At 34.7% G+C, this 25,838-nt stretch overlaps 2 protein-coding genes across 3 annotated transcripts; both read right to left on the bottom strand.

Annotated features, from left to right (window-relative positions):
• Positions 1-64: 64 nt before the first annotated feature.
• Positions 65-12,489, bottom strand: LOC120332721 (uncharacterized). Of its 2 annotated transcripts, none has more exons than XM_078119325.1 (13): positions 10,894-12,489; positions 8,231-8,351; positions 7,326-7,401; positions 6,427-6,565; positions 5,763-5,949; positions 5,422-5,535; positions 4,689-4,822; positions 4,230-4,352; positions 3,894-4,093; positions 3,443-3,609; positions 1,392-1,788; positions 816-1,006; positions 65-481 (listed from the first exon to the last, which is right to left on the bottom strand). In XM_078119325.1, the coding sequence occupies exons 2-13, from the start codon at positions 8,331-8,333 to the stop codon at positions 306-308; spliced, it is 2,007 nt and encodes a 668-aa protein (XP_077975451.1). In that variant the 5' UTR covers positions 8,334-8,351; positions 10,894-12,489; the 3' UTR covers positions 65-305. The 2 variants fall into 2 exon arrangements, with proteins under 2 accessions (XP_077975451.1, XP_077975452.1); XM_078119326.1 differs by lacking the exon at positions 10,894-12,489 and adding an exon at positions 8,813-8,831.
• A 6,196-nt stretch (positions 12,490-18,685) lies between these two features.
• LOC120332701 (uncharacterized) lies at positions 18,686-25,725 on the bottom strand. Its single transcript, XM_039400004.2, has 12 exons — positions 25,431-25,725; positions 24,792-24,867; positions 24,199-24,337; positions 23,768-23,954; positions 22,485-22,598; positions 21,991-22,124; positions 21,727-21,849; positions 21,413-21,612; positions 20,986-21,152; positions 20,253-20,637; positions 19,610-19,800; positions 18,686-19,300 (listed from the first exon to the last, which is right to left on the bottom strand). Exons 1-12 carry the CDS (start codon positions 25,633-25,635, stop codon positions 19,134-19,136), a joined length of 2,088 nt encoding a protein of 695 aa, XP_039255938.2. The 5' UTR covers positions 25,636-25,725; the 3' UTR covers positions 18,686-19,133.
• Positions 25,726-25,838: the final 113 nt, after the last annotated feature.

Raw genomic sequence — 25,838 nt, 5'->3', positions numbered from 1 at the left:
AAAAGATCAGTGAGTTGTCTGAAATTTCCACGTTATAGCAATACAATGAATGGATTTGACAAAATCTGGCATAAGCTTGAAGCTATAGGTTAATTAATGTATTTTGTTGCAAATCTCTCAAATAAGAAAATTTTGTTTATTTGTATAGCGAATAACTGGCTGACATAGTTGGTGCTTGAAGAATACAGTTAAACAAATGATTTAATGAAATTAAATTTCTTCTTTGGGATCAAAAATCGTCTTAAAAAGGTATAGTAAATCGATGCTGCAAATATTATTACTTTTAAAATTTAGGAAAAAAATTGCTATAACATATGACTAGTAAAACGGAAAAAATGGAAGAGTATAAGAATGAATGTTAACGACGACGTCATGCTGGTGGCTGCATTGGATTTTCCTGGCCAAGGACCGCATTTCGGGAAATCATTCGGAGGTTTCACCCATTGTTCTGGATCTCCGACCTTGAATGCCAACTCCATACCTGAGTGTATAGTAAATTATACATGGTATTATTGCACTCAGCAAAATAGTTGAAAGTAAACAATGCTGTTGGTTGTAAATAAATGTTTGACATTGAATAACATACCGCTTACTTATCGACATTTGATTCGATTCGATTTTGAGTTGCAATCCATATGCACACAAGCCCCCTTTTCATTTTGCAAGGTGACGCTATTAATTGAGAAGTGATTACTGCCAACGACATCCTGTTTCAAGGTTGCATTGTAGTAAAGCATGCATTCATTTGGCATTATAACAATAACTTAATTATAGTTCAAATAGAGTGATGTTTGTCATATCTAAGGGAGACTTACCGATTTCTGAATGAAAAGCAAGATGGCAATGAAAAAACCAGACCCCTGGATTATCGGCCAAAAAGCGAACAACTGTGTAGCCACCATCCGGAATAATAACTGTGTCCTTCATAATACCATCAAAATTGTACTCAATGCTGCCATTGTTATGCAGTTCTTTAATTTCTTCTGTAGAGATGAATGCCCCGATTCTGAGAAGAAAGGGGAAATAGAAAGTCATGGAATCCAGTGTTGATTGTCAAAAACCGGTACATAGCTTGACACGGGGCCTTATGACATCATAGAACTAGTCTAGAATATTACCGATTGCCATGTTAGTACTCTAAAGTTTGACACAATTTTGAAGTACTAGGTGTTGCGGGGCGATACCGAGAAATATAGAACAATATATGGCTTACAACGTTGTTTTGGATGATGCCCTTTACCATTGCTAAAGCAATCATGTCATAAATTTGAATTTATTCAATGAAAGAAAAGGATAAAAAAAAATCAATTCCAAATTGTTTATATAACCATCCTTACCAAATTACGATAGAATACCTAGTTGCACACGAACACCGAAAACATGTTACTCACTTTTTCATTGCCATAACTGCAAAATGCTGACCATGCAAATGCATAGGATGACCTGCATCAAATGTTCGCCCTTCATCATAAATTACCAATTCTACGAGGTTACCGACTTTTACATCAATCACATAAGTGCACATACAAAAGTCATCCTGGCAAAATTCAGAACGACTCTGGTTCCACCTAGCGGCTTCTGGGTCGCAATTTTGGGTGCTGTCGATTTGCTCGTACTGTGTCAACATTGGATGTTTCGGAAAGGCAAAGCTGATATTGTTGAGTTGGGGAGTGTACAAATGGCTGTTGCGCGGCATGTCTTCAATCGGATACCAGTCAGGATGATTGAAAGTCGGATTATTGACTTTATAGAAATCGAATCCAATAAAGTGTGTTTGATCGGGCTTTTCTGTGAAAAATGTATTAAATTAGATAACAGTAAACCAATTTAGGCGGATATTAGCATGGTATTTACTGATGTATAATGTTCAAAAAGAAATTGGGAACAGAGAGGAAATGTGTAAATATGACGTCATCACGTTGCGTGCAATCAATCCAACTTTATTGTTATTAATGTGGCGCGGGGTGGTGAAGTTGTAGCAAATAAAATTGGTATTTGCCGTGGTTGCTGGCTAATTGTTGTTTTTCTGATCTGATGAAGACATATTCAGGGTTTTAAATACATGTATTGCAATTATATACGTTTACAAATACAAAGAACAGTTCCAAAGCATGGCTGATTCAGACAAAATCCAAATTTCACTGCAAGCACGCCGAGTTGCTAATTGTTATCGTTGATCATCGTTTTAGCCGCCCCATGTTCTAGTTTCCTTTTTTCTCGACTAACGGATGGTCGTCTGTAAGCTGGTTTTGGTATCCTGAGGACATGACGCTGTAATGTCATTGCAGCCTACAGGATCTAATTGTCGTGTTTTTATCACTATGGCTTGTTTCTAATTTTAATATTTACGTAAGATTAGAATGATTTGAAGTTGAAACACGTACTACTATTAACCAAAAGGAGCTAAATTACCCAATATCCTATAAACTGATGCATAGGAAACATAATGTAGAATTGTATTTTGTCATTTTAGTCTCAGCTACATCACTGCCAAATATGAATGATTTTAATGTTTTTAAGATCCATGATGCTCTGTATTTCTTGTCTTAAAACAAAACATCTATAGTTCACACTTAGGCAACAATTTTACAGAATGGCTTAATTTAGAGTGGTGCAAGGTTGCGAGGTTGGGGGGCCGCAAAAAATTTTGAGGATGTCTCGCGGGGCGCAGTCGGAGAGAACCCTAAAGTGATTCAAACATCGCAAGTTCACTCACTTTACATATATTTTGAATATATATATCACCGTTGTAATCTTTTTTTAAAAAAAGATATATAAAGCCTTTAGTTATTTTAAAATTGCTTCCCGAGAAATACTGTGATATTTTCGGAATCTTTTCTCGTGTTTGGTTTTGTTATGTTGCTTCAAATTATATTCTTTCTGATAGATATTAGTTGAAAACACACCAGGCAATGTGGTTTAACGTTGTTATGGGTTAGGAAATACGTTTCCTCGCAGTTTACCTTGGCCACCTTTTTTACACTCATAATATGAGGAATTGATATATTTGACTAATTTTATTAGAGTACATGTAGCGCGAGCAGGCCTGTTGCTATCGTCAAAGAACAACTATGGCCGTCTAAGTTGGGACTCCCTAACGAAAAACTGGATTGCGTGGCGCTAAGTCAGCTCTGCGTCACTCTGTTCGTCACTGCTGTCACGTGGCGAACGCTTGAACATAGAGAAGTATTTTTACTAAAATAGGCTTGGTGATGTCTGCACAAGACAATCAATTCTCTTTGTATCAATCAAAGAACGTCATTTCCATATTGGCACCGTCTTGACGTTCATAAACTAAACAAAATAAACTAACCCAAGATATACTATTTTGTAACAGGCAAATATGCATAAATTTTGCATACTTTCTCTTTGAAGGAAATCATATATAAACATATGGTATTTTAATTAGAAGACGACTTGAACGAAAGCTTCAAAAGCGTACCTGCGTATCGTTCGCTTGCAGGATATGCATCAGAATGTTCTCGTTGAAGCGAAGATACCTGAGTATAACTTTCGTTTTCTGCGATATTCCAAGGATTAAGTTGTAATTTACTACTGGTTATGAGATCTGATGACGTCACCGGGTCCTCGGTACCTGCACCTTGGTACCTGTTAGTATAAATTAATGTAGGTTTCATGTGTGTTAGCACATAAGACGTCGTTTGAGATATTTTAGGTATAACAATGTGTGGTATTCAGGGCTCTGCTCTTTTAGAACCCAATCACAAAACCTTCCAATGTAAAATTGCTACAGAATAATCCTGACTGAATAAGTTTATTAAAATTGTCCCTTGAGATCTCTTCATTAAAATGCAATCATGACCACGATTCATCGATATCAAATCGTTATTAGTCGTATTTAACGATCTTTTTTATCACAATCTGCAGTTCACCTCAGGATTGCCCTTTGAGACTGGTTCCGGCAATCAGCCATTCCTTGAATTCGTATCCAGTAGTTTGAAATATCTTGAGAAGCGTTGACAACAAAGTCAAATCGTTCTCCGCCATGAACAACCAAAGATGTGACTAAGTAGGGTTTAATGTCAGCTCCATCTGATGCAATAATGTTGAGTTCATGCCCATCAATTGTAATCTGTAATAATTTGGCGAAATTTCGAAATCGAATATCAAATTAAATCAAAATTTGAGTCGATCGAAGTTCCGCTTGGGTATATTTCCGAAACAAAATGATATTTACAAAATTGTAACTTTTAAAACGTCAATCTCACCTCGTATGGACAGAACAATACCGCATTGCTTATTGTTCTAAATCTGTATCGCTTATTTCTTTCCACAATGAAAACTTCTCTCGGTGTAAAGTGCGTAGAATTGTCGGTTGAATTATAAAATTCCTTGCAAAACAAAGGTGTAAACACATGGAAAATGTAGGCTACTTCCATTAATCAAACCAGTTTGAAATATTCAAATCAATATTGGCTAGTATATCTAAGATTGAAAAATACAAAGTTTCCTATTACACTAAAATATATTCAGTGTACTATATACTACAAATGGTTTTGTGTCTTGTGTAGTGAGCAATTGTTACCGCGGCTTTGGATAAATAAACAAACTAAAATTACTCCAATACGTTCCTGACATGTTGACGCTATTGAGAATATTGTTGACGACCAATTTTCTCACTGACATATTTTTTGAAAAAAAAACCTTAATAAAACCTTACTTTGAAATTTGAATACACCTTTTCCATTTATCAAAATATTCTCTCCTTTGTTACTTCCAGACGAATGGTGATGCGCAAGAAATTTTGTTAAACTTGGTTGATGAAGCCAATCGAACACAAAAATGACATATTCTTCTGAATCTATTCATATAACATTAACATGGAATTAGGAAATATCCTTCTGTATTTGTTATCCAAGAACTAATGAATACGATGTTGATAATAAAATAAATGTGCATCGCAGGTGATTATTGACATTATAACAATTTGCGGTAATGATGCCAGTCAATATTTCGACGAGGTTACTCTGCAGTGTGACGTGGCCTCTTTCTGAAACGGCTCTTGAGACATATATTTGAACTCTACCCAACCTAGAAAAACGGCTCTGAATATAAAACTAATCGTTCATAACTCTGAATTGACTTTACCAGTAGGTCGAGAAGATGAAAATGAATAGCTATAATGAAAACAACTTTTGTAATACTCGAGAAATTGGAGTGGCTTTATTTCGTCAGGACTGTGATAGCATGTGCTGCTTTGCAATATTTTGAATGCCTAGGTGGTGTGCTGCGTTTAATAGTCCAAATTCAAGTTTATCTAACACTTGGTATTTTAGTGATTGCCCAATGATAGCTGCCATATTTTTAAGCGTTTTTCAGTAACGCTGAAGAAAATCATGAAATTGCATAGACTGGTAAACACGATTACGTGACATATTGATTTGTATACAACATACGAACCAACGTCATACAAATCGTAATGTGGATCATCTTGTTTGGGCCGATTGACAATGATAGGACCCGCCAATCCATCAGATCTTTGTAATCCAGCATGCGAATGCCACCAATGCGTTCCTAGAAACAATTGAGATATCATTATAAACATTACAATGGTGCTGAGATTCATTATATACAAACTATAGCTTACGCCATTTGCAACGTTTGGCAAATGTGTTTAACTGATCGGGTATTAGAAAATGACCAGACATATCGGCAAACTAAACGGTTTTTATTTTTTAGGTATTATTGATTGTTTGTTCAAATTTCCGATATTTTCCATTAATTATGTGACTATATAATACCTGGAGGATCGGCACGAAATTCGTAGGTAAATGATGTTTTGGCAGGAATCGAACATTGGGTTAGCATAGGTACCCCGTCCATGTGTGGGGAGTCTCTCATGTAAAGACCATGCCAGTGTATTGTAATGCCTTCATTGTCACCAAGGTCGTTCACGACTTCGACACGAACAATGTCATTGTGACAAACCTTTAACATATGCAAAATTCTTCTACAGTTTAGCATTTATTTGCGACAACTGTTTTTGTCTAGGACTACCGCTATCTTACACAGGTTTGAGGGGGCACAAAAAGGTTTTGAGAAATATCCATTATTGTACTATTTTACAACAAAAAATTAAAAATCTAAGCTTTAAAATCAGTGCAATGCAACCTTTCGGCAAAATAATCCGAAAGAAACTTTGTGGATCTAGGGACCACATTCTATTCAGTCATAATAAAATATAATGCGTGGCCCATTCAAGCCAAATTTTTTTGCCATCCCAAGCCGGTTATCCACTTGCTTGTCTGTGTAGTAAGTAACGACATGAGCACAGCAGATGTTGTAATTGTTTTGGTGATTTGACATGGCTGACAATTGCATTTTTGGACTAATATTCGAGAGACCAAGTTTAAAAAAAAACTATACTTATGCTAGATGGCGGGAGATATTATTGATATTTTTTACCCGAACAGATGGTCCCGGAAAAGTTCTGTTGACTGTTATAACAGGCCGAGATATCCCATCAGCTGCGACGCAGTGTGGCCTCAAGCAATCTGAAGCAACGAAGGGGCAGTCGTAACATGCCTTTGACATTGTGTAATACCTGAAAGGCAAAATAATGTGCTACAATTTATAGTTCGTTTATTACTTAATAACTTTCAAATTTGTAAGCGAAGTGTATATGATGGAAAAAGTGATACGTGATACGAAATCCTTTTTACGTGTAATCGATGAAGTATGTTAAAAATGAGTAAATTGGCATCATTCCGATTCGGTTCGTATTACGAGGCAAACTCATCAGTTGCATAATTAAATGTGAATTACCGATTCGTATTACAAGGCAAACTCATTAGTTGTATAATTAGATGGGAATTTCAGTATATAAAAACAATTAAGCCTTTCACAAGAGATATATCCTTAGGTATAGCGCAGATTTACACAAGATAGGCCTACGCTTTAAATTTCAGTTGTGTACTATTTATATAAGTTTAAATGACTAAAACAACAAAAATGAAAGTGAAGTGTTTGCCGAGTCAACATACTGTTTTATTTACGTGTCACAATATTTAAAAAGACCATTGATAAGCAATTGCTGACACGTCTTTGAGGAGCGATTGCATTTACAATACAAATATTCTGCAACAAGTGGTCAATTCACACCCTAATACTTGCACCAACGAACCGAGTAACACACACAATATTCTTAAAAAAAGAATTGCATTGCAAATATTTTATATAAGATTACAGTCCAATTAAAAATTGACCTTTATGTAAAACTGTATGTTCTTTGAATTAATAGATACCAATTTCACAACAATAAACACAACTTAGTATAATAGTAACAAAATAGTTTATTTTGTTACCATTCTATGTTAAATCGGTAGTTGCATTCCATTGGAGAAGTCGGTGATTCGCACGGCCTGTCACATGGATGCCGATCTGAATGAAGCAAAAGATATTTCAAAATTGTACATACAAATTGTATTATTGTGAAATGAAAAAACCTAAAATTGAATGCTAGATTTAATCGAATTCATGAATGTGATGTTGAAATCTTGCAATCAAAAAATGTGACTTGATTTTAATTGAATTAGCATGATATCAAATACGAATTATCACTTCCGCCCAAAACATCTCGAGGGAGACATCTCTTCATACCATTACAAGAAATTGTTGTTCAGAGAAATTAATTTGATTGTGAATCACGAAACTTATCTTATATGAGTTTTTTGGTACTCCCGAAGTATGTGAACCAAAATGGCGGACACCGGAACGTAGTATGTGTACCAGGTTAGGGTTAGGCCATAATTTCATTCCAATTTTCCTTATTTTAGTTCAATTACGAGTTCGGAGACTAGCCAAGTAGTAATTGTACCTAACATTATTGCCTAACTCTAGCCTGGTACACATACTACGTTCCGTTGTCCGCCATCTTTGTTCACATACTTCGGGAGTACCGTTTTTTTACATTTGAAGACTCCCTGGTCTATAATTTTGATCAGAATATATCTATAAAATAAACCTAATCGTACCAGATATAGTGTTTGAAAATCTCGTTACGGCTGATCTTAAGGTGATAAATCATTGAACTAAACCTATGGATAGTTTTGTATCACTAAGTTAATAGTTTTGCAGTGATTTTTTCGGAGAGAATACACAATGAAAAAAAAAGACTATTAGATCATCATGATTAGGCCAAATGGGTCGAAATATTTTTGAAAAATCAGTCTTTTTATGATAAATTCAATAAGCAGTAAAGTTGACTTACCTGCATAAACAGTCAATATTATTAAAAGATTTGTCGCCAGAATGATTATTTGGAAGCGTTCCATTTTCTTCAGCCTTCCACTTAACTGGATATCACTTAACATATGGTGGCTAATATCTGACTGAAAATAACCAAACAGGATTTATTTTATCTATGTTTATTAATCGTTATAGTCTTATATTTTTCCTTAATAATAAACACTTCCGTGATTAAATGCACGTTGACAACTGGTCGATTCGTGCTTAGCGCATTAACGAAGCTTGTTTCGACGCTTTATGATTTTCGTCTATTTAACTTCTTCATACATCGTATTTTGGAGAGCTTTGTCGTAGTTACAAGCAAATAGTGATCTATTATTTCCTAAATATTCCGAATATTGACATAGGAGTTGCAGTTATGCGAGTGCTAGTTTTTGACAGTCTTAGTCTCTAAAGGAAAAGACAGTGAAATGTCAACAACCACATTCCTAAGATAACGCAAGCCTAGAAGGAACAATTACTCATGGGAGTGACGAATCGCTAAAATCGCCTTTCTACACAATCTCTAATACAAGATATTGCTCAAATTTTATTGTTTAATTACCTTTAATTTACCGTGCTACATAAAATTGAAAGCCTGTGTTTCTAACTCGTTTATGTCTTGATACACGTGACGAGATGGAATGCCATCTCATTTACACAGATTATAAATAGCATGTAAATCACGACACAATTCAATGATATTCATACAACCGATATTTTTTGCGACTAAAAAACTCAACTTTTTACGATTGACTTCTAAATAACTAGAGTTTTCCTTTTCCTGTGATCTGAGGCCCATCTGACTAAGTCGCCCGTAATCACGAGCAACGCTCTTTCTTCAATAAAATACTTCAAATGGTTTCCTATGATGTTCGCATCGAGCAAAAAGGGATAAAAAATATACGGAAAACCAGAGTAACGCTGCACAGGCGGAAGCGTTAACAGGGCATGTCTTTATCGGAAGCGAAACAGGCGGTAATCCTTGCACAGATAAATAATCGCCATCCGCGTGGGAATATGGCCTAATATGGAATCTTATATAATCTTCAATTCTTCATCAGGCCAAATGACAAATATACTTTTAGCTAGCCGACCTTGAATAGCAGGCTACTCAAATATTAGGAAGATCAGTTTACAATGAAATAATCTAATCTAATTTCCTCAGACAAAAAATAATTCGGTTTTCAGAAATTATCTGAAAAAATCATAGCTATTCCCATATTTTCGTTTGTGCATATAAATTCAAACACCCATGTTACTCGGAAATGCGAATATTTCGGATGTTCTCAAAACTATAGTTTTCAATGTATGATAATAATGGCTTAACAGCATGCACAAAAGTTTATAAAGACCCAAACGTAAAATATCTGCGAAAGAACGTGGAATTGTTAACAACAATTGACCGGGAGATTGTGCAATAAACTAGTCAATACTACAAATGACTATTTCCGGTTTCAAAATGATCAGGGTTGCGATTTCTGAGTTTTTAAGAACGTGTTATTTCTGCCTGAAAATTATTTTAACATCAACATTCACTTTAGAAATGATTTCATCCTAAAAAATTCAACTGCTCAAGTCCATGTCGAACATAAATTCGCGTTGCACGCGCTCTCTCATCACATAACATGCATTATTTGGACACGAAATGCACATATGAATCGTTTTGGCAAAATATTTTTATGGTTGCTATTGGGGTTGTTGTTGTAGTCATGAAAAACGTTTTTCTCCGCAACTAATCTCGATTTTAAATTTGCATTACCTAAAGATGAAAAAATGTTTATGTTTTTTTTTGCAAATATTCTCTGGGTCCTTTTGAGCCCACTACTTCAACCCAAAATTTGTTGGTTTGTGTAGATCACAAACACACGTCCATATGATCTTTGGTACAATTATTTTTAGGTATGCATGATAGTCTATTACGCCGGGTATGATTTTTGACAAGAAACAAAAACCTGAGAGAAAACGAGTGGAAAGTTCGCTATTAAATTTCCAGAAGATGATTTACGTAGCATTTGGAGTCTGTCGTTTTTTCTATCGTTATTCAAGCTACACTTGATGGGCTATTAAAATGTGCAATTTAAAACTAAAATCTCATTTTCAGTTCCATCAATTTTAATTCAAAATTGCCTTTCCAAAACTTATCATCCACTTCAAAACATTTTTAATCATCATGTCGGTTGAAACGGAATTAGGAACATTTTTCCATAGAGACAACTCGACACTAATAAGTTAACTACAGGTAACACGTTTTTGAGAAATTACTTTTAATAATCTTTAATTACTAAAAACCGAAAATTCCAAGAACGTGAAATATGACGTGGAATCTTTTTTGTCTTGTTCATTTATTATATTAATATACGTAGTTGAAACCTATATATTCTTCTATACTTTCAATGTTAATCAGAATAAGAATTGATCTAAGAGTGTATACATTGTATTCTGTATATATATATTGTCGGAATTGCGATAAGGTGTTTTAATCGTCTATTCTATGCTGCTGGTGGCTATCGTCTGGTTAATGTGTAGTGAGATCTAATCCCCACAAACATACAACAACCGTCTTATCTAAACAAGCTTTATTATGAGAATTGCAGAATAAAATTAAAGTACCCAAAATTATCGACTTATACGCAAATGACTTACTGTTTTAAACTATCGAGTTTTTCTTTGTGGAATCCGGTGGGTAACAATGTTTACACATGAGGTAATCCTCGATGATCGTTGAGATGAACCTTTTATAGGCGTCTGTATAATGTCTTTAACAGCGAGCATATTTTCTACATATAGTTCTACCAAGACTTGCAAGCATCCCTGAAATAACAGCCTAATAAACGCAATTGGGATAAACATTAGTATCATGTATATTAATCAGCCAAGTATATGATTATCATCCAAGTAAAACGCCAAGTATATGGACGTTGACAGAACAGAAAAGCAAAACGAGCCTTATATTCTCTACATCCGTCTAAAGTAATTTGTTCGTAAGGTTGTCGAATACCTCAGTTGGTACTAGGCTGGCAGTGAGTCATCATCCATTTATTTTTTACCCTCTGATCTATCTACACGAAAAATTTCTACGACGAATGTTTTTCTGAGAACTTAAGGTACATGTAAAGCTGTTTTCCTGATTGTACTGACATGAATTGCTTCAAGGCTTGCGTCAATCGTCATTTATTGGTGCGCAATACGAATTCAGTTATGCCAACATAGACAAAGGCAAGATGAAGAAAAAGAATATTTGTTCGAAAACATGACGTATCATAAAAATATAAAAGTTTGTTTTGTCTGTGTATTACCCAAAATGAGCTTCCATTCAAATGAAAGTAATTTGTTTACAGGAAAGTGACTATCGTATTGAGTTGATGAGTTACAAATATCATTTTGTCATGTTTTGTCACGTTGTTTCAACTTTTCAATGACAACACCCGTGCTTTGCAAAATAGCATAGACGGGACGAGGGCACGCAACAAGAGAATAAATAAACGGATCTCAAGACATTCAAATAGAATGGTAACTACGTTCTTTTTATAACAAGCTGTAGAAAGTCTACTCAAATACTTTAAACAGTCGAACTTGAAATGTCAACATTTCAATGGTACCTTATCTTCATTATATTATCATAGACGTGTATGCACATCGTTGATCTTCGCGTTTGTGCATTCACAAAGACGACTAAATATATTGAAATGGGGACAATATGTCTAGACAAGGCAAACAAAACTTGAAGTTAATGTTTCGAACGTGATTGAAAAGGGGGAAAAAGAATCTGTAACATTTCACCTATTACTGCAAACATTTACAGATAACCACAAGTGAATTACATAACAAACCAACTAAAAATTGATAAAGCTCCTATGCAAATAAACATTCCGAAACAACGATGTTGCCATTGTTACAATATATTTCTCCATTCTTTGGAGTTGAAAATTGGATCACATCCTGTTTTTTGTTAGTGCGAAAAGATAAACAGAAAAAAAGTATTTCAATAACAATTATCAAACATAATTCCCGTCACTACCATGATTCCTTTAAAATACTTTTCATCTCAGGTAACTCAAATTTGACTTTTCAAATTTATATGATTGATGCCGCTTTGATGTGGATCAGTTTAAAATTAACGACAAAACTTAACGTATAATAAACAAATACTCAAGCTACTAATTGTTGAACTTGCTTAACAACAACTGGAAACTGGATCAATACATATTCATACCCAACTGCATACATGAGAGTAACGATAGATTGGAGCTTGAATTCCATTACGGCATAAGAAGTGTATTTTTTTTACTATTGATCTACTTGGAACGCATCATTTAAATATTATATATTATTGCAGCATGGCTATGCTTGCCACAATTTAATTGGTCATAGCGTATGTTCGATCTCATTTCATTATGTGAAGAACATAATATTATCATTGACCCTCATATAGGAATTCAATGAAAATAAGTTTTGTTCAACTATCTTCACGTTCGAATCACAGAGTGCGACATCGATGCAACAAAACGAGTAATAACTTCTCCGTCTTCTATTCTTTTGCGCCGGTGGATCCGTTGTATATAATGCAAGGAAGCTGTAGCAAGAGTGAAGATAACTATCAAATTGATACGCGAACTGAAGTATTGCACCAAAATCAGTATGGTTCACATTTTTTGCTGAAACAACCATATTTTATTAAAGACTCTACTATCATCCGTGAGTGTCGCATACCATATAGCCACCGCACATTTATCTTTTATACTTCGCCCATTCATATTATATGGTCTCACCACTCTAAGGTGGTGTATTTACGCCTAAAGTGTGATTTCATCGTTATGTATATGTGTACTTGGTGTTGTGTTGTCTCTATTTATATATATTGTCTCGTCTATTGCCTATATTAAACTGCCTAAAACTTTTAAACATTACTTCATGTGGTTAAAACGGAAAAGAAAAGTGGCAGGAAAGGGAAGGGTATTTAATTCGAAATGGGAGGTAGATTACTTCATGATCGAGACAGCAGCACATACCATGATGTGTCTTATATGAAGTCGACTTTGGATTTTTTTCAAAATTGTGCAACCATTATGCAACTTGCTGCAATATGTCTGCTCAAGAATAGGTAGTCTTACGTTCATTCCACTGTGTGGCGCTTTTGCGTTGCGCGTTTGTCGTGTTTCGACGTGTTTTTAATTGCTTGTCCATTTTTAAGTTGTGTCTGTTGCATTGTGCACACTATCTTTTTTGTTATCAGACCTTGATGTCTGAATATTGCATCCGAGTCTTAAATACAAAAGTGCATCGTGAATATTTCTTGACTGCTTATCGTGTGAACCTGTGGACTGGGGCAACAGAATAGCAGGGTATTGCCAGCATTCAAATGTCGATTAAGCGAGGAAATAGACGGTCTTTTCTTTACAGTATATTACCGTCGAACGCGATCGCCTAAAAACCCTTTTTGCTTATTTTTGGTCAATGCAAAGTTTGCTCCATGCCTGATAAGTATCACTACACTCCAAGAACAACAATACCACCTGTACATACTACTACATCGTTTTGTTTGGACACTTAAACCGTTTACATTACTATTGCTTTATAATTTGATATACTTCAAAACTGAAAAAAAATCACATTATTTTTTTGGTTTTATGAAAATAAAGAGTGGAGAAATCCGTTTCTGTTGAAAATTTAAATATGAAACTTTCAATACAACATGGTTGTTCAACTACAAACTTTTAGCCTTCTCTTCATATAGTGCAGGGGTCGGCAACCTACGGCCCGCGGGCCGGATCCGGCCCGCGGAGCAATATAATCCGGCCCGCGACGCTTCACTGAATTATAGTAACAAATTATAGCTGTTTTGTCGATAACATTCTTTACGCAAAAGAATTTACGTGTAGACTAAATTATATTATAACGTAACAAGTATATAATTACTTGTTTAATAGGCCTATAATTTAATTATAATTTAGACAAATGACAACAAAACGCAGTTGATGCTAAGTGCAAATGGTTTGATGGCGCAAAAAATATTCAAATGGTCAGTCTTCGCGCGCTGCTTAAAATTTAACTCCTGATCTGTGTGATAAAATGTGATTCATTGGTCATCCATTCGATTTTTAACATTCTAAAAATATATGCGGCCCTCCAATGACTTGCAACCTTTAATTTTGGCCCGCGAGCGACAAAAGGTTGCCGACCCTGAATTATAGTGGAAATGTGTGAGATCAGGTTAAATGATAGTGCAAGGGTTTGTAATATTTATAATCCAGGGCATACTCCATTCACGCTCCGTCTACAACTTTCGGGCAGTGGGGATTTTTTCATGAAGAATGATTTAGCCTACCATAGCAGTCCAAGAATTCAATTTACCATTCCTAAGCTGTGGGGATATGTCGGTCAGGATCAGATTTTCCAAACTCGACTCGAACTTCCGGAGTCTTAGCAATGGGGGATACTCATGTCAATTTGGGTTCCAAACCAACCATCCAACGTTTCAGTAATTATAAATTTGACAAATGTTTGTTTGTTGTACTGTTCTAAATTTAGTGAAGGCAAGAGTTAAGCTAAGACACCACTGTACTCTGCAAGCAATGTACTACATAATTATCTGGTCTATTGATATCAATTCCACGAAGTGTCCAGCCGTCCAATGTTGGCTGTTCACTGCGGAGTTGTTCAGGGATCTGAACTGGGACCTTTGAGTTTCTTAATTTTTATAAAAGATTTGTCGAACTGTACAAATTGTGTAAAAAGACGTGAACCCTGAAATAAATAAAGGATGTTATGCAACAAAGTTGTGTTTATTGTTGAAAAATACACAGTGCTAGAAATTATATGACAACCTAAAGATAGAGGTTTCTAAGGTTATGCATCAATTTCAAAACAATCGTTTTCTGCAACTATTGGCAATCATTTTGTTTCTATTAGTTCAGTGAACGAGCGAAACACTCGCTCTTTGACAAAGTCAAATTGCTTTGTACCTCGTTTCTCACTACATAAATCCCAAAATTGATTGAAATATAAACGTCTTGTAAGTTGTATTAATATTTCGTGAAGATAACGTGACTTTATCTATATCCCTTTCAGTGTAAAATATAAAACGCTCACGATCTTCTTTTATCGGTTTACATTATGTGGTCTTGTTTGTTTTTGCCAGGACATTGCTCAACCTATCATATTCCTTGATAACTGGATATCTCTACAATGACTAGAACAAAGGTTTTGTGTATGTTTTGTGGTTTTCGAAATAGTTTTCGCTGGTAATGTCAATAGATTATGCTTTTGGTATATGTTATAATGTAAATTGCACCCATATCTCATTGAGTGCAATAAAGCTTATTCATGAAGCCAAACTAAAAGTATTAGGCCCTATTTGTGTCGTACAAAACAAGATCTTGATCATTGATTTGATATTATTCTCTTGATATCTGTTTCGTATTTCATGAAACAGTTACAACTTCAGTAGCCTATCTAACTTTTATCATATATACATGAATATTATCATATCTAAACATCATTGTTAATTGCTGATACACACTATCTTTTTGATTTACTTAGTTTTAATTGAACTGGTGTATTCTGTGTTTTAATGAGTTGGTTAATTTAGGTAATTTATGTTAGATTGATCTTGCTGAATAACTTTGGCTTACTGTTCAGCTAGTTCTTACTGTTCTTTTTTAGTTTTTCATTCTGTTTGTACAAAGTGTATTTTCAGTATAATAAAAAATAATCTACTTATTACTGAGCACAAACACGTAAGAAATTTGGTCAGCTTCATGAAGGCCTAAAAAAGTTCACTGCTCTTCAAAATTCGAAGACAAAATATTTGATCAATTTTTGTCATGTTTATAATATATCAGTAAACACCTGAACATACTAAACATTGAAGTACAGCGTCAACTAGCGGACACGTTTGGGGGTTACGAAAGCAAATTATAGTTCTTGAAGTTTTTTTGCAAAGGAATAGGGCTACACCCATTTTTCATCTTTCAGTATCGGAAGTAAAAATCAAAATTGTTTTGTGAAGAGTATCGATTGAGCTTTGTTAGGAAATTAGTGACATCGTCGATAAGTTTAACATTAGATTTTCCAATTCAGATTTTTATGGTACCAAAAGTACATATTTTCAACAATGAATCAAAATGGATTTTGGCATAGACTCCAGGGATGTCTATTTGCGGAGAAAAGCAATTTTTCATCACAAACAACAAAAACAGCAAGAATTTAGCATTTAGTGTCTAATAATATTTGCGAGCATTCCAAACCATGACGCGTTTGAAAAGCAACGCACGAAACGAAGTATATCGGACAAAGTTCTGGATACAATAAATTTCTTTCTGATGAGTACGAAGACCGATTCTTATTTTAATTATGGAAATATTTGAGCATTGTTCTTTGATTTTATGAAATACAAAGCGGTTTTTCACCGTAATACAACTATTATGAAAAACAATTCATGTGTACAATACCTGTTCAATAAAATGACATATAGTTAAGAGCTGTTCATTTTGTTGAAAGTCAAGTATTGAAATTGCGACCGTGTTGCTCAACTTGAAGTACATTTTAATTCCTTTATGAAGAGCGATGAACTGGAAATAGCTCGTGGCTGGTGTTAAAATCAGTTTAGCGCGAAATTTTATAAAAGCATTACCCGTGAATTTCTTCTTCCCGGATTTTGAAATTCAACACTTCGGTTGCGCACGAGTGGAAATGAAACTTTGTCATAGGGCGTGTACTAGATATTATATAACACGGTTCCCGTGAATTGAAAAAAAAATCCATTTATTTTTTGGCTTTATTTGAAAGATGAACAGTTCATGAAATGTCTTATATACGCCACACTTTTCTTGGAATTGAGAATCATAAGCAAATGATAACTGTACAAAGTATATTAATAAAAATTAATTTAATTATTTAATTAAATTAAAATTTAGTGTATAATGACAAAATTTACGTTTTAGATACGGTATAAAAATGCCCTCTAGTCTCAATAGTGGTATATAGGCTTGCACGTAATTTACAGATTTACGGAATTACGGAATTATTTCGAGTTACGGAAGGGAAGTTACGAATTACGTAAAGTCGTAATTATTGGTCGAGCGCTTTCGCGATTGAAACGAGCTCTCTTCAAAGCAGTCAATTCCGTCGATTGTAAAAAGTGAAAGTTTAAAAAGTAGAAGAAGTTAGAGCTTCGGTATTTGCAGCCGTTTTTCTCACTTTTCTCTCTCTTGCCAATACGTCACCGTGATAATTAATATCGCGCTTATCAAACAGCAATATGACGACGGAAGAGAAATTGCGTAATGAACCAATGCAACTTCGTCTTTTCGGCATCGGTAAAGCGATTGAGACGGCAGAGAAACAACAATATGACGGGATTTCCCGCGATCCGGTAAAAATCAGTAATATGACGACGGGAGAGAAATTGCCTAATGAACCAACGCAACTTCGGCTTTTCGGCATCGGTAAAGCGATTGAGACGGCAGAGAAATAACAATATGACGGGATTTCCCGCGATCCGGTAAAAATCCTTTGCGGACCGTTGACGGTCCGCGGACCGGCGGTTGGGAACCACTGTTTTAGAATACTTAAATCGAATCCAGAATCCTATTCTATTTTTATAGTTACCCGTATTTAAATAGTGGGATTTCGCCACCACAATGCATGATTGAAATTTAAAAAAAAAAGCTAAATTGTAGCCTAAATGTTTAATGTATAACTATCTTTGTGCAGTATTTAATTGAAAATATCCTGATCATTGGATTATATTCAACCAAGGCAACGAGATTTAGGAATTTCGACGATCGTTTTTTTGTTTTTAACAGTTTAATATTCTCAATTTCAAATATCAAGTATGAGTCAGTGTGTTTATTCTGTGCGAGAACCATTTTCAATTACAAAACCTTGGTGTTCTGTTACCGGTTTTATCGTTTTATATCAGTCCGGACTTGTCCTTGCTCAATATATTTTCCACAATGCCTCGCAATATTTCGGCCAAATATGATTGACTGTCTTTACCAAATGCGGCAACTTATTTTGATTCTTGAAAACCACCGACACTCGACCAAATTTGTGTCAATCTTGGCCGATAGGATCGTCGACTTGAGTTAGAAAAATAAGTTAATTTTTTCGTGAGTGCAAAATAAATGTCACAATATGCATTTTTTTGCGATATAACTTTGTATTTTCGGAAAAGCCATATCATATAAGTACGGTATTTAAATTATGCGCAAATAATTAATATTTGATCTAAATTTGTTGCAAATAATGTTACAACATTTAGGCCGTGAAATGATTTAATGTAAAATGAAGCATGGTAATCGGAATAACGTCAATAAGTCGGCATCAATATTTATTATAAAATGATGACTAGGTAATAAAGTCGAATAATTTTAAAAACGGCGCAAGTATAATCAAACAAGAGAATACGCTCGTCGTGGCATTGATAAATTGGCAACCTGACATTTTTTTTAATACGATTTTAAAAAAGTCAACTATCGTTTCATAAATATCCGTATACCAGTGTCGGTAATGATAAAATTGATCGCATAAAATTGGGACGGTTAATTTGCGAAGGTGATAAAGGAAATCAAAGCTAGCACAAAAGATAAAAATCAGAATAAAATTAATTTGAATTCACTCTTGTCTTAACATCTGTCGCCGGCGTGTAGTACTGCCAGGAATATGAAAACCCAAACTCGATGTCCCAATCGAAAATGAAGTGGATTCAAATGGTTGTTATGATAGGTTTAAATGTGTGAAAAAATATCGCAATTACGGGGTCATTACGTAATCGATTTGGCCGTAATTACGGAATTGATTTTTGTCAATTACGTGCAAGCCTAGTGGTATAGTAATACTATATGCGACGAATAAATTTACTTTTGTGATTTCGGAAACCACTAATAAAACAGAAAAAAATGAATGAGTAATACAATGAAGATAGACGACGAAGTCAAGTTGGTGGCAGCTGAACTCATTTTTTCTGTCCAAGGACCGCATTTCGGAAAATCAATCGGGGGCTTCACCCAGTCTTCTGGGTCTCCAACTTTGAATGCCAATTCCATACCTGAGTGTATTGTGAATCATGTATGAGATTGTTGAATTTAGTAACAAGATTGTTGGTCGTTAATACGGGCAAGGAAACGTTTGGGTTTACTTTATACTGTATACTTTTTATTGTGAACTATTAATGATCTGCTATTAAAAATGTATATAATGCACATTTTCATTTTACACCCCATATTGACAATTCTCAACCCCATATTGATCCAATGCCAAATTTCATGGTACGTGTACACGTTGAATATTGCATTAAAAAAGAAGTTATCATTTGGTAACATAATGTGAAGTTTTATCATACTTAGGAGAGACTTACCGACTTGAGAGTGAAACAAAAGGTGGCAATGAAAAAACCAGATCCCCGGATTATCGGCCAAGAAGCGAACGACTGTGTAACCACCGTCGGGAACAATAACTGTGTCCTTCAAAATACCATCAAAGTTGTACTCGATGCTTCCATTGTTATGTAGTTCTTTAATTTCTTCTGTAGAGATGAATGCTCCGATTCTAAACAGAAAGGGGGAATTGATAGCCACTTGAGGACTTACCTTATTATTGGCATTAAACAATAAAACTTCATTTCAATTTATTAGGTATATATGTACTCTTTGACATAAATCAAAAAATATCATACAACGAATCCGCAATATGTGTTGTGACATTTGATATATATTATTAATATTTAATTGTAAAGATAGGTGGAGCAAGGCTCGATAACATAGAAATAGCCGAGGGCCATAGATTATTATCAAATACCATATAAATACTCAATAAATCGATTTTCAAAACACTCTCTAGCGGAAAATGCCCAGAAATGAAGCATGCAGAACGAGAACATTAACATGCACATGATATATGTAAAACGGGATTTTAAGTACGTTATAAAATGAAATAAATTCTTTATTTTTATCAAACAACGATATGTGACAAGAAAAGCATTAAAAAGGTCCTGTACTTACTTTTTCATTGCCACAACAGCAAAATGCTGCCCATGCAAATGCATAGGATGACCCGCATCAAATGGGCGTCCTTCATCATAAAATACCAATTCCACAAGATTACCGACTTTTACTTCAATCACATAAGTGCACGTACAAAAATCACCCTGGCAAAATTGAGTACGACTCCACCCTTCGGATTCGGGGTTACAGTTTTGGGTGGTGTCTATTTGGTCATATTGTGTCTGCATCGGGTATTTTGGAAAGGCAAAAGTTATGTTGTTGAACTGAGGTGTATAGGTTATTTGCGAAACCTTATCGATAGGATAAAAATCAGGATGATTAAAGATTGGATTATTGAATTTATTGAAATCAAATCCAATGAAGTGTGCTTGGTCGGGTTGCCCTGAGAATGAATAAATTAGATATCTTTTAAAAAGCCAACCTTGCATACTGCAAATATACGCGTGAGATTTAATAATTACCCGTAAATATTGTTCAAGAAGAAATTGCATAATATATGATTTTTATGTGATATCTTATAGGGTGAACATCAAAAACTATCTAGTCTAGACACTCATTAATTAACGTGAAATCAATCAAACTTTACTGTTATTAGCTGTGCCCTGTAAGGAATACATGCTTTTATTCCTAAATTCTCTTGAAGGCCGATCATACCTGTCGTATACATTACCTAATTATTTTAGATAATAACTCGAAGACAGATGTCATAGACAAAATATAGTACTCGTACCCGCGTACCGTTCGTTTGCAGGGTATGCGATAGAATATGCCCGTTTAAGCGACGAAACTTGCGTATAATTTTCGTTTTCAGCTATATTCAAGGGATTGAGTTGTGTCTTCCTTGTGTCTGTTGAATACGATGACATCACTGGGTCCTCGATAGCTGCACCTTGGTACCTGTTGCGTAATGTGTGTATTTTGAATATTTTACAATTTTTTTTTGTTTTCAAAATATCATGCTTTACTATTTTTATGCCTGTCCGAAAAAGTTACCATGTAAATACTCATAAATTAATTATTCGCTGGAAAAATGTTCGATGGTATACATGGTGATCTAAAAATGCGAAACCCGGGTCATTTGGAAGCTATTCTAGATGGAACATAATTACTAAAACATTTCGGCTCGATTATACACAAACAAAAGTTATGCTGTGTACCTTAAAATTGCTCTGAGAGCTTGTTCCGGGCGATCGGCCAATCCTTGAATTCTTATCCAGTAGTTTGAGATATTTTGCGAAGCGTTGACAACAAAGTCAAATCGTTCTCCTCCATTAATAACCAAGGACGTAACTAAGTAGGGTTCGATGTCAGCTCCATCTGATGCAATTATGTTGAGTTCATGCCCATCAATTGTAATCTGTGATAATTATTTTTTTCTTGAGTCGCTCAAGGTTTTGTTTTGTGATATATTTATAGAATTTTCCACCTCAAACTAATGTAGAAAAAGATGTGCAAAAAATCCCAAACTTACCTCATATGGACTGAAAATTACTGAGTTGCTTATTGTTCTGAATCTGTATCGCTTATTTTGTTCCACATTAAAAACTTCTCTCGGTGTAAAGTAGGTGGAGTTGTCGGTTGCATTCACAAATTCCTTGCAGAAAGATGGGGGGATTTTAATGAGGGCAGTTGTGCTAAAATATACTAAAACTTTATTTATGTCATAGAAAATGAGTCGCATGGAAATATTTGGGAATCACTGATTGATCCATTTTTTGCATAAAACACTTTTTACCTTGGATATACCTTTTCCATTTATCAAAACATTTTCTCCTTTGTTACTTCCAGTAGAATGGTGACTAGCAAGAAACATCGTTAAAGTCAGTTGATGTAGCCAGTCGAATGCAAAAATCATGTATTCTTCAGAATCTATGCATACAAACATAAACCAGATTTATGGAATCTACTTTCACCTATACACAAATATATAGTACAGTATTTGGTACTCCTAGAGTATGCGACCCAAGATGGCGGGCACCGGAACGTAGTATGTGTACCAGGTTAGGGTTAGGCCATAATTAGGCCTGGTACACATACTACGTTCCGGAGTCCGCCATCTTGGTTCGCATACTACAGGAGTAGCCTACCAAGTATTTGTTTTACACTTACGACCTTAACTTATAAGTATATTTTATTAGCTTATACTTCATCGCCTTTAGAGAAACTTGTGTAGTTTAATGTTCACGACATATTGCTTATAGTTGTATTGTTTTATTGAAACTCACGAACCAACGTCATATAAATGTCGATGTGGATCATCCTGTTCAGGGCGATTGACAACAATAGGACCTGCCAATCCATCAGAAGTTTGTAATCCAGCATGAGAATGCCAGAAGTGTGTGCCTGAAAGACAAAAACATATCTGAACCAGGCTCAAGAAAAGTTTGCCTTCATATTTATCCAAGTAATACCATCTACAACATATGACATAGTGGGACCTTTATTACTAATTATGCAAAATTGAATGAACCCAGAATTTTACCTGAAGCCTTCACAACAGACTACACCAATTTCAAAGTTTGACAAGAAATGAAAATGTTTTATATACTTTAATATGTGTACAAAGCTTTTTATCTATGTAGAGTCGTCGCGTCGTTTATACCGATATGTTATTAGACCATATTACTACTTAATAGTTGTTTCCATGAAGTTTCATCAAAACCATACTGTTAAATAATATTCTAATATATAGTATTAGAAAAGGGTTGATTTAGTGTTCTGTGCATTGCCATCGTCACAAAATCTCGCTAGACACCCAATAAATGTTTCCAAAGGAACAATAAAAGACACTATGGATATGGCTCATTTCCCGCAAACTCCTATATACAGTGAACTGCTTTGAGTATAGATATCCTGTTTGCAAGATTAATGTTTGGTAATTCTCAGAACTGGTAATTCTCAAAACACCCCCACGAGCCTCTAGGTTGAAAAACTTTTTCATTTGTTATTTATTGTTAGCAACGGCATTTACGCTCTGTTTAGGACGCGTTCATATGTGTGCGTCGCGTGTGAAAAGAAAATTAAAATTATTATATTTTCCTTATAAATTATACAGTAAAATGATATACTTTGCTAATAATCTATACTGTGTATTTGAAAATTTTATATTAGTTTTTCATAACTGTTTGGGTTAATTTTGCATATTACAATTCATATTACAGGACTGGTTTAAAAACAATTCCGCCATTTTGATTTGCCACATATCAAGTAACAGTAACCTATTTCTATCAATAATATATTCCGGCAAAATGTCGAATGTTTTTCTGGAGGAAGACAAAAATGAATATTCGATTTAGAAAGAGGTACTATTTTTATTTTCCCGAATGACATCGAAAACTAATTGAGCTATAACGAATGTGGACTGTTCATTTCACAAAAACCCACAATTTGTCATTTTGTCTCAAACTGTTATTTATTGTTTGAGATTTGAATCATGAAAACATTTGACTGTTTGGACATGAATCCAGTCAAAAAAATTTAGGCTGTTATGGATAAATATGCTTATATTATACCTGGCGGATCGGCACAAAATTCGTACGTAAACGATGTTTTGGCAGGAATCGGACATTGGGTTATCATGAGTACTCCGTCCATGTGGGGAGAGTCTCTTACGTGAAGACCGTGCCAGTGTATTACAACTCCTTCGTCGTCATCGAGGTTGTTAACAACTTGAACGCGAACAGTGTCATTGTGACAAACCTTTGATATATGAAAAAAACTATTAGTATGACAAAATGATTTCTTCTTCGAATTGATTTCCAAGTTGATTACTTATAATGCTTAAGTAGAAAAATTTGTAAATCATTGATACCAACCAAATTCGGGCTCCGACATGGCTGTCATGGCAATTGAATCGAGTGTGTCTCTATTTCAGTTTAAAAAACTTAAGATAAAAATATTTACATTTATGCTAATGAGTTAGAGATAATATGTAATATTCTACCCGAATAGATGGTCCAGGAAGAGTTCTGTTGACTGTTATAACAGGCCGAGGTATTCCATCAGCTGCGACGCAGTGTGGCCTCAAACAATCTGAAGCAACGAAGGGGCAGTCGTAACATGCCTTTGACATTGTATAATACCTAAATTGAGAGATAATGTGCTATGACTTATGCTGAACTGTTGTATTAGTTAAAAAGCATTCGTTATTTTAGTTTATATTGTTATCCAATCATTTCCATAACACATGACGTCATCAAGTAAGTTGTTACTTTTTCCCCAATATACCTTAAATTAAATTGAAATATAATACTGCTACGCGATATTGCAAAGTTAAATACAGGTGTACACCAAAAACTCTTTTACAATCTATGAAATTTGATATTACGCTAAAATAATTTGTAAGTAAGTAAACAGCAAAGTCTATAATCATAATTTGACGTATAAAATGAATATTCATGAATGCATTCTTGTTTGTAACGTTTTCTCATTTATTGCTTGGTATTTAGATAAAATTTTATTTTTTGTATCATGGTTTATTGCCGACAAAAAACTCATTTTTCATTTCAATTTTGACAAAACATTGCATCTTCTTACCATTCCACATTGAACTGGTAGTTGCATACTTTTGGAGCAGTCGGTGATTCGCATGGCCGGTCACATGGATGCCGATCTGAGGCAAAATATTTAAACATAATATTCAAATTAGGCAAAAATAGTGATTTGAATCAGGGAAAAAATTTTACATTTTAATTGATAAATGTGATAGTCACATGTTACTATTAAACCATTAAACAAAATTAAAATAATCATAACAAATTGATAAGAATATCAAAAACAGATTGTCGATTAGACCGAAAAGACTATGTGGGCGTTACCTTCACGAGAAATTGGAGTTCGCGAAACACATTCTTGAATTACAGACGTATTTAAAATTATTATTTTTACAGCATTATTTCTAGAAAATAATCTGAGTGGCTCATAGCGATTTTGGGTCAGAAAGCTGTAATGATAGCTTAAAGCAAACCCATCGACAAGTATGACAAACCCTTCAAACTACGTGTAGATAGGTTTATTAATCATTATTATGAGTTTATATTTTTGCAGAGTCTTTTCGGAGAGACTAATTCATGAAAATTCTTAACTACCTCTGTCACCATGACGAGGAATCCGAATCGATATAAAGCATGTTTGATCATATTTTTCGTTCGATGGTGAATCCAAAAGTTCACTTACCGGCATAAACAGATAATTTTAGTGTTGTCACCAAAATGAAGACTTGAAAGCGGTTCATTTCCCTTCCACGTAATTTGATCATAGCGATATGGCGACTAATATTTCGAATGAAAATAATGAAAAGGAAGTTTTTTTTATCCTGCACGTTTTGCCCTTTTTTTAACAAACTTTTTCGTTTGTCGATAACGCGACCGCTACAAAACATATATTGAGTGTTTGCTTGTTGTCAATCCCGTACTTGATCGATTAAACGCAATGGAAGCGACAAATAAAGCCGTAGTCATTGTAAATGATGCAAAACCACTCTTTAAAAGGGGTTTGAAAAATTGCTCCTGTCAAACTTTTAGGTAAATAATGATCTATTTTTATCTCTGTCGGTATCCACTTGTTTGGTAATTTTACGTCAGT

The sequence above is a fragment of the Styela clava genome, chromosome 13 (genome assembly GCF_964204865.1).
Source record: "Styela clava chromosome 13, kaStyClav1.hap1.2, whole genome shotgun sequence".
In the NCBI taxonomy this organism is placed as follows: domain Eukaryota; kingdom Metazoa; phylum Chordata; class Ascidiacea; order Stolidobranchia; family Styelidae; genus Styela; species Styela clava.
This window is presented reverse-complemented; position numbering and strand designations above follow the sequence as displayed.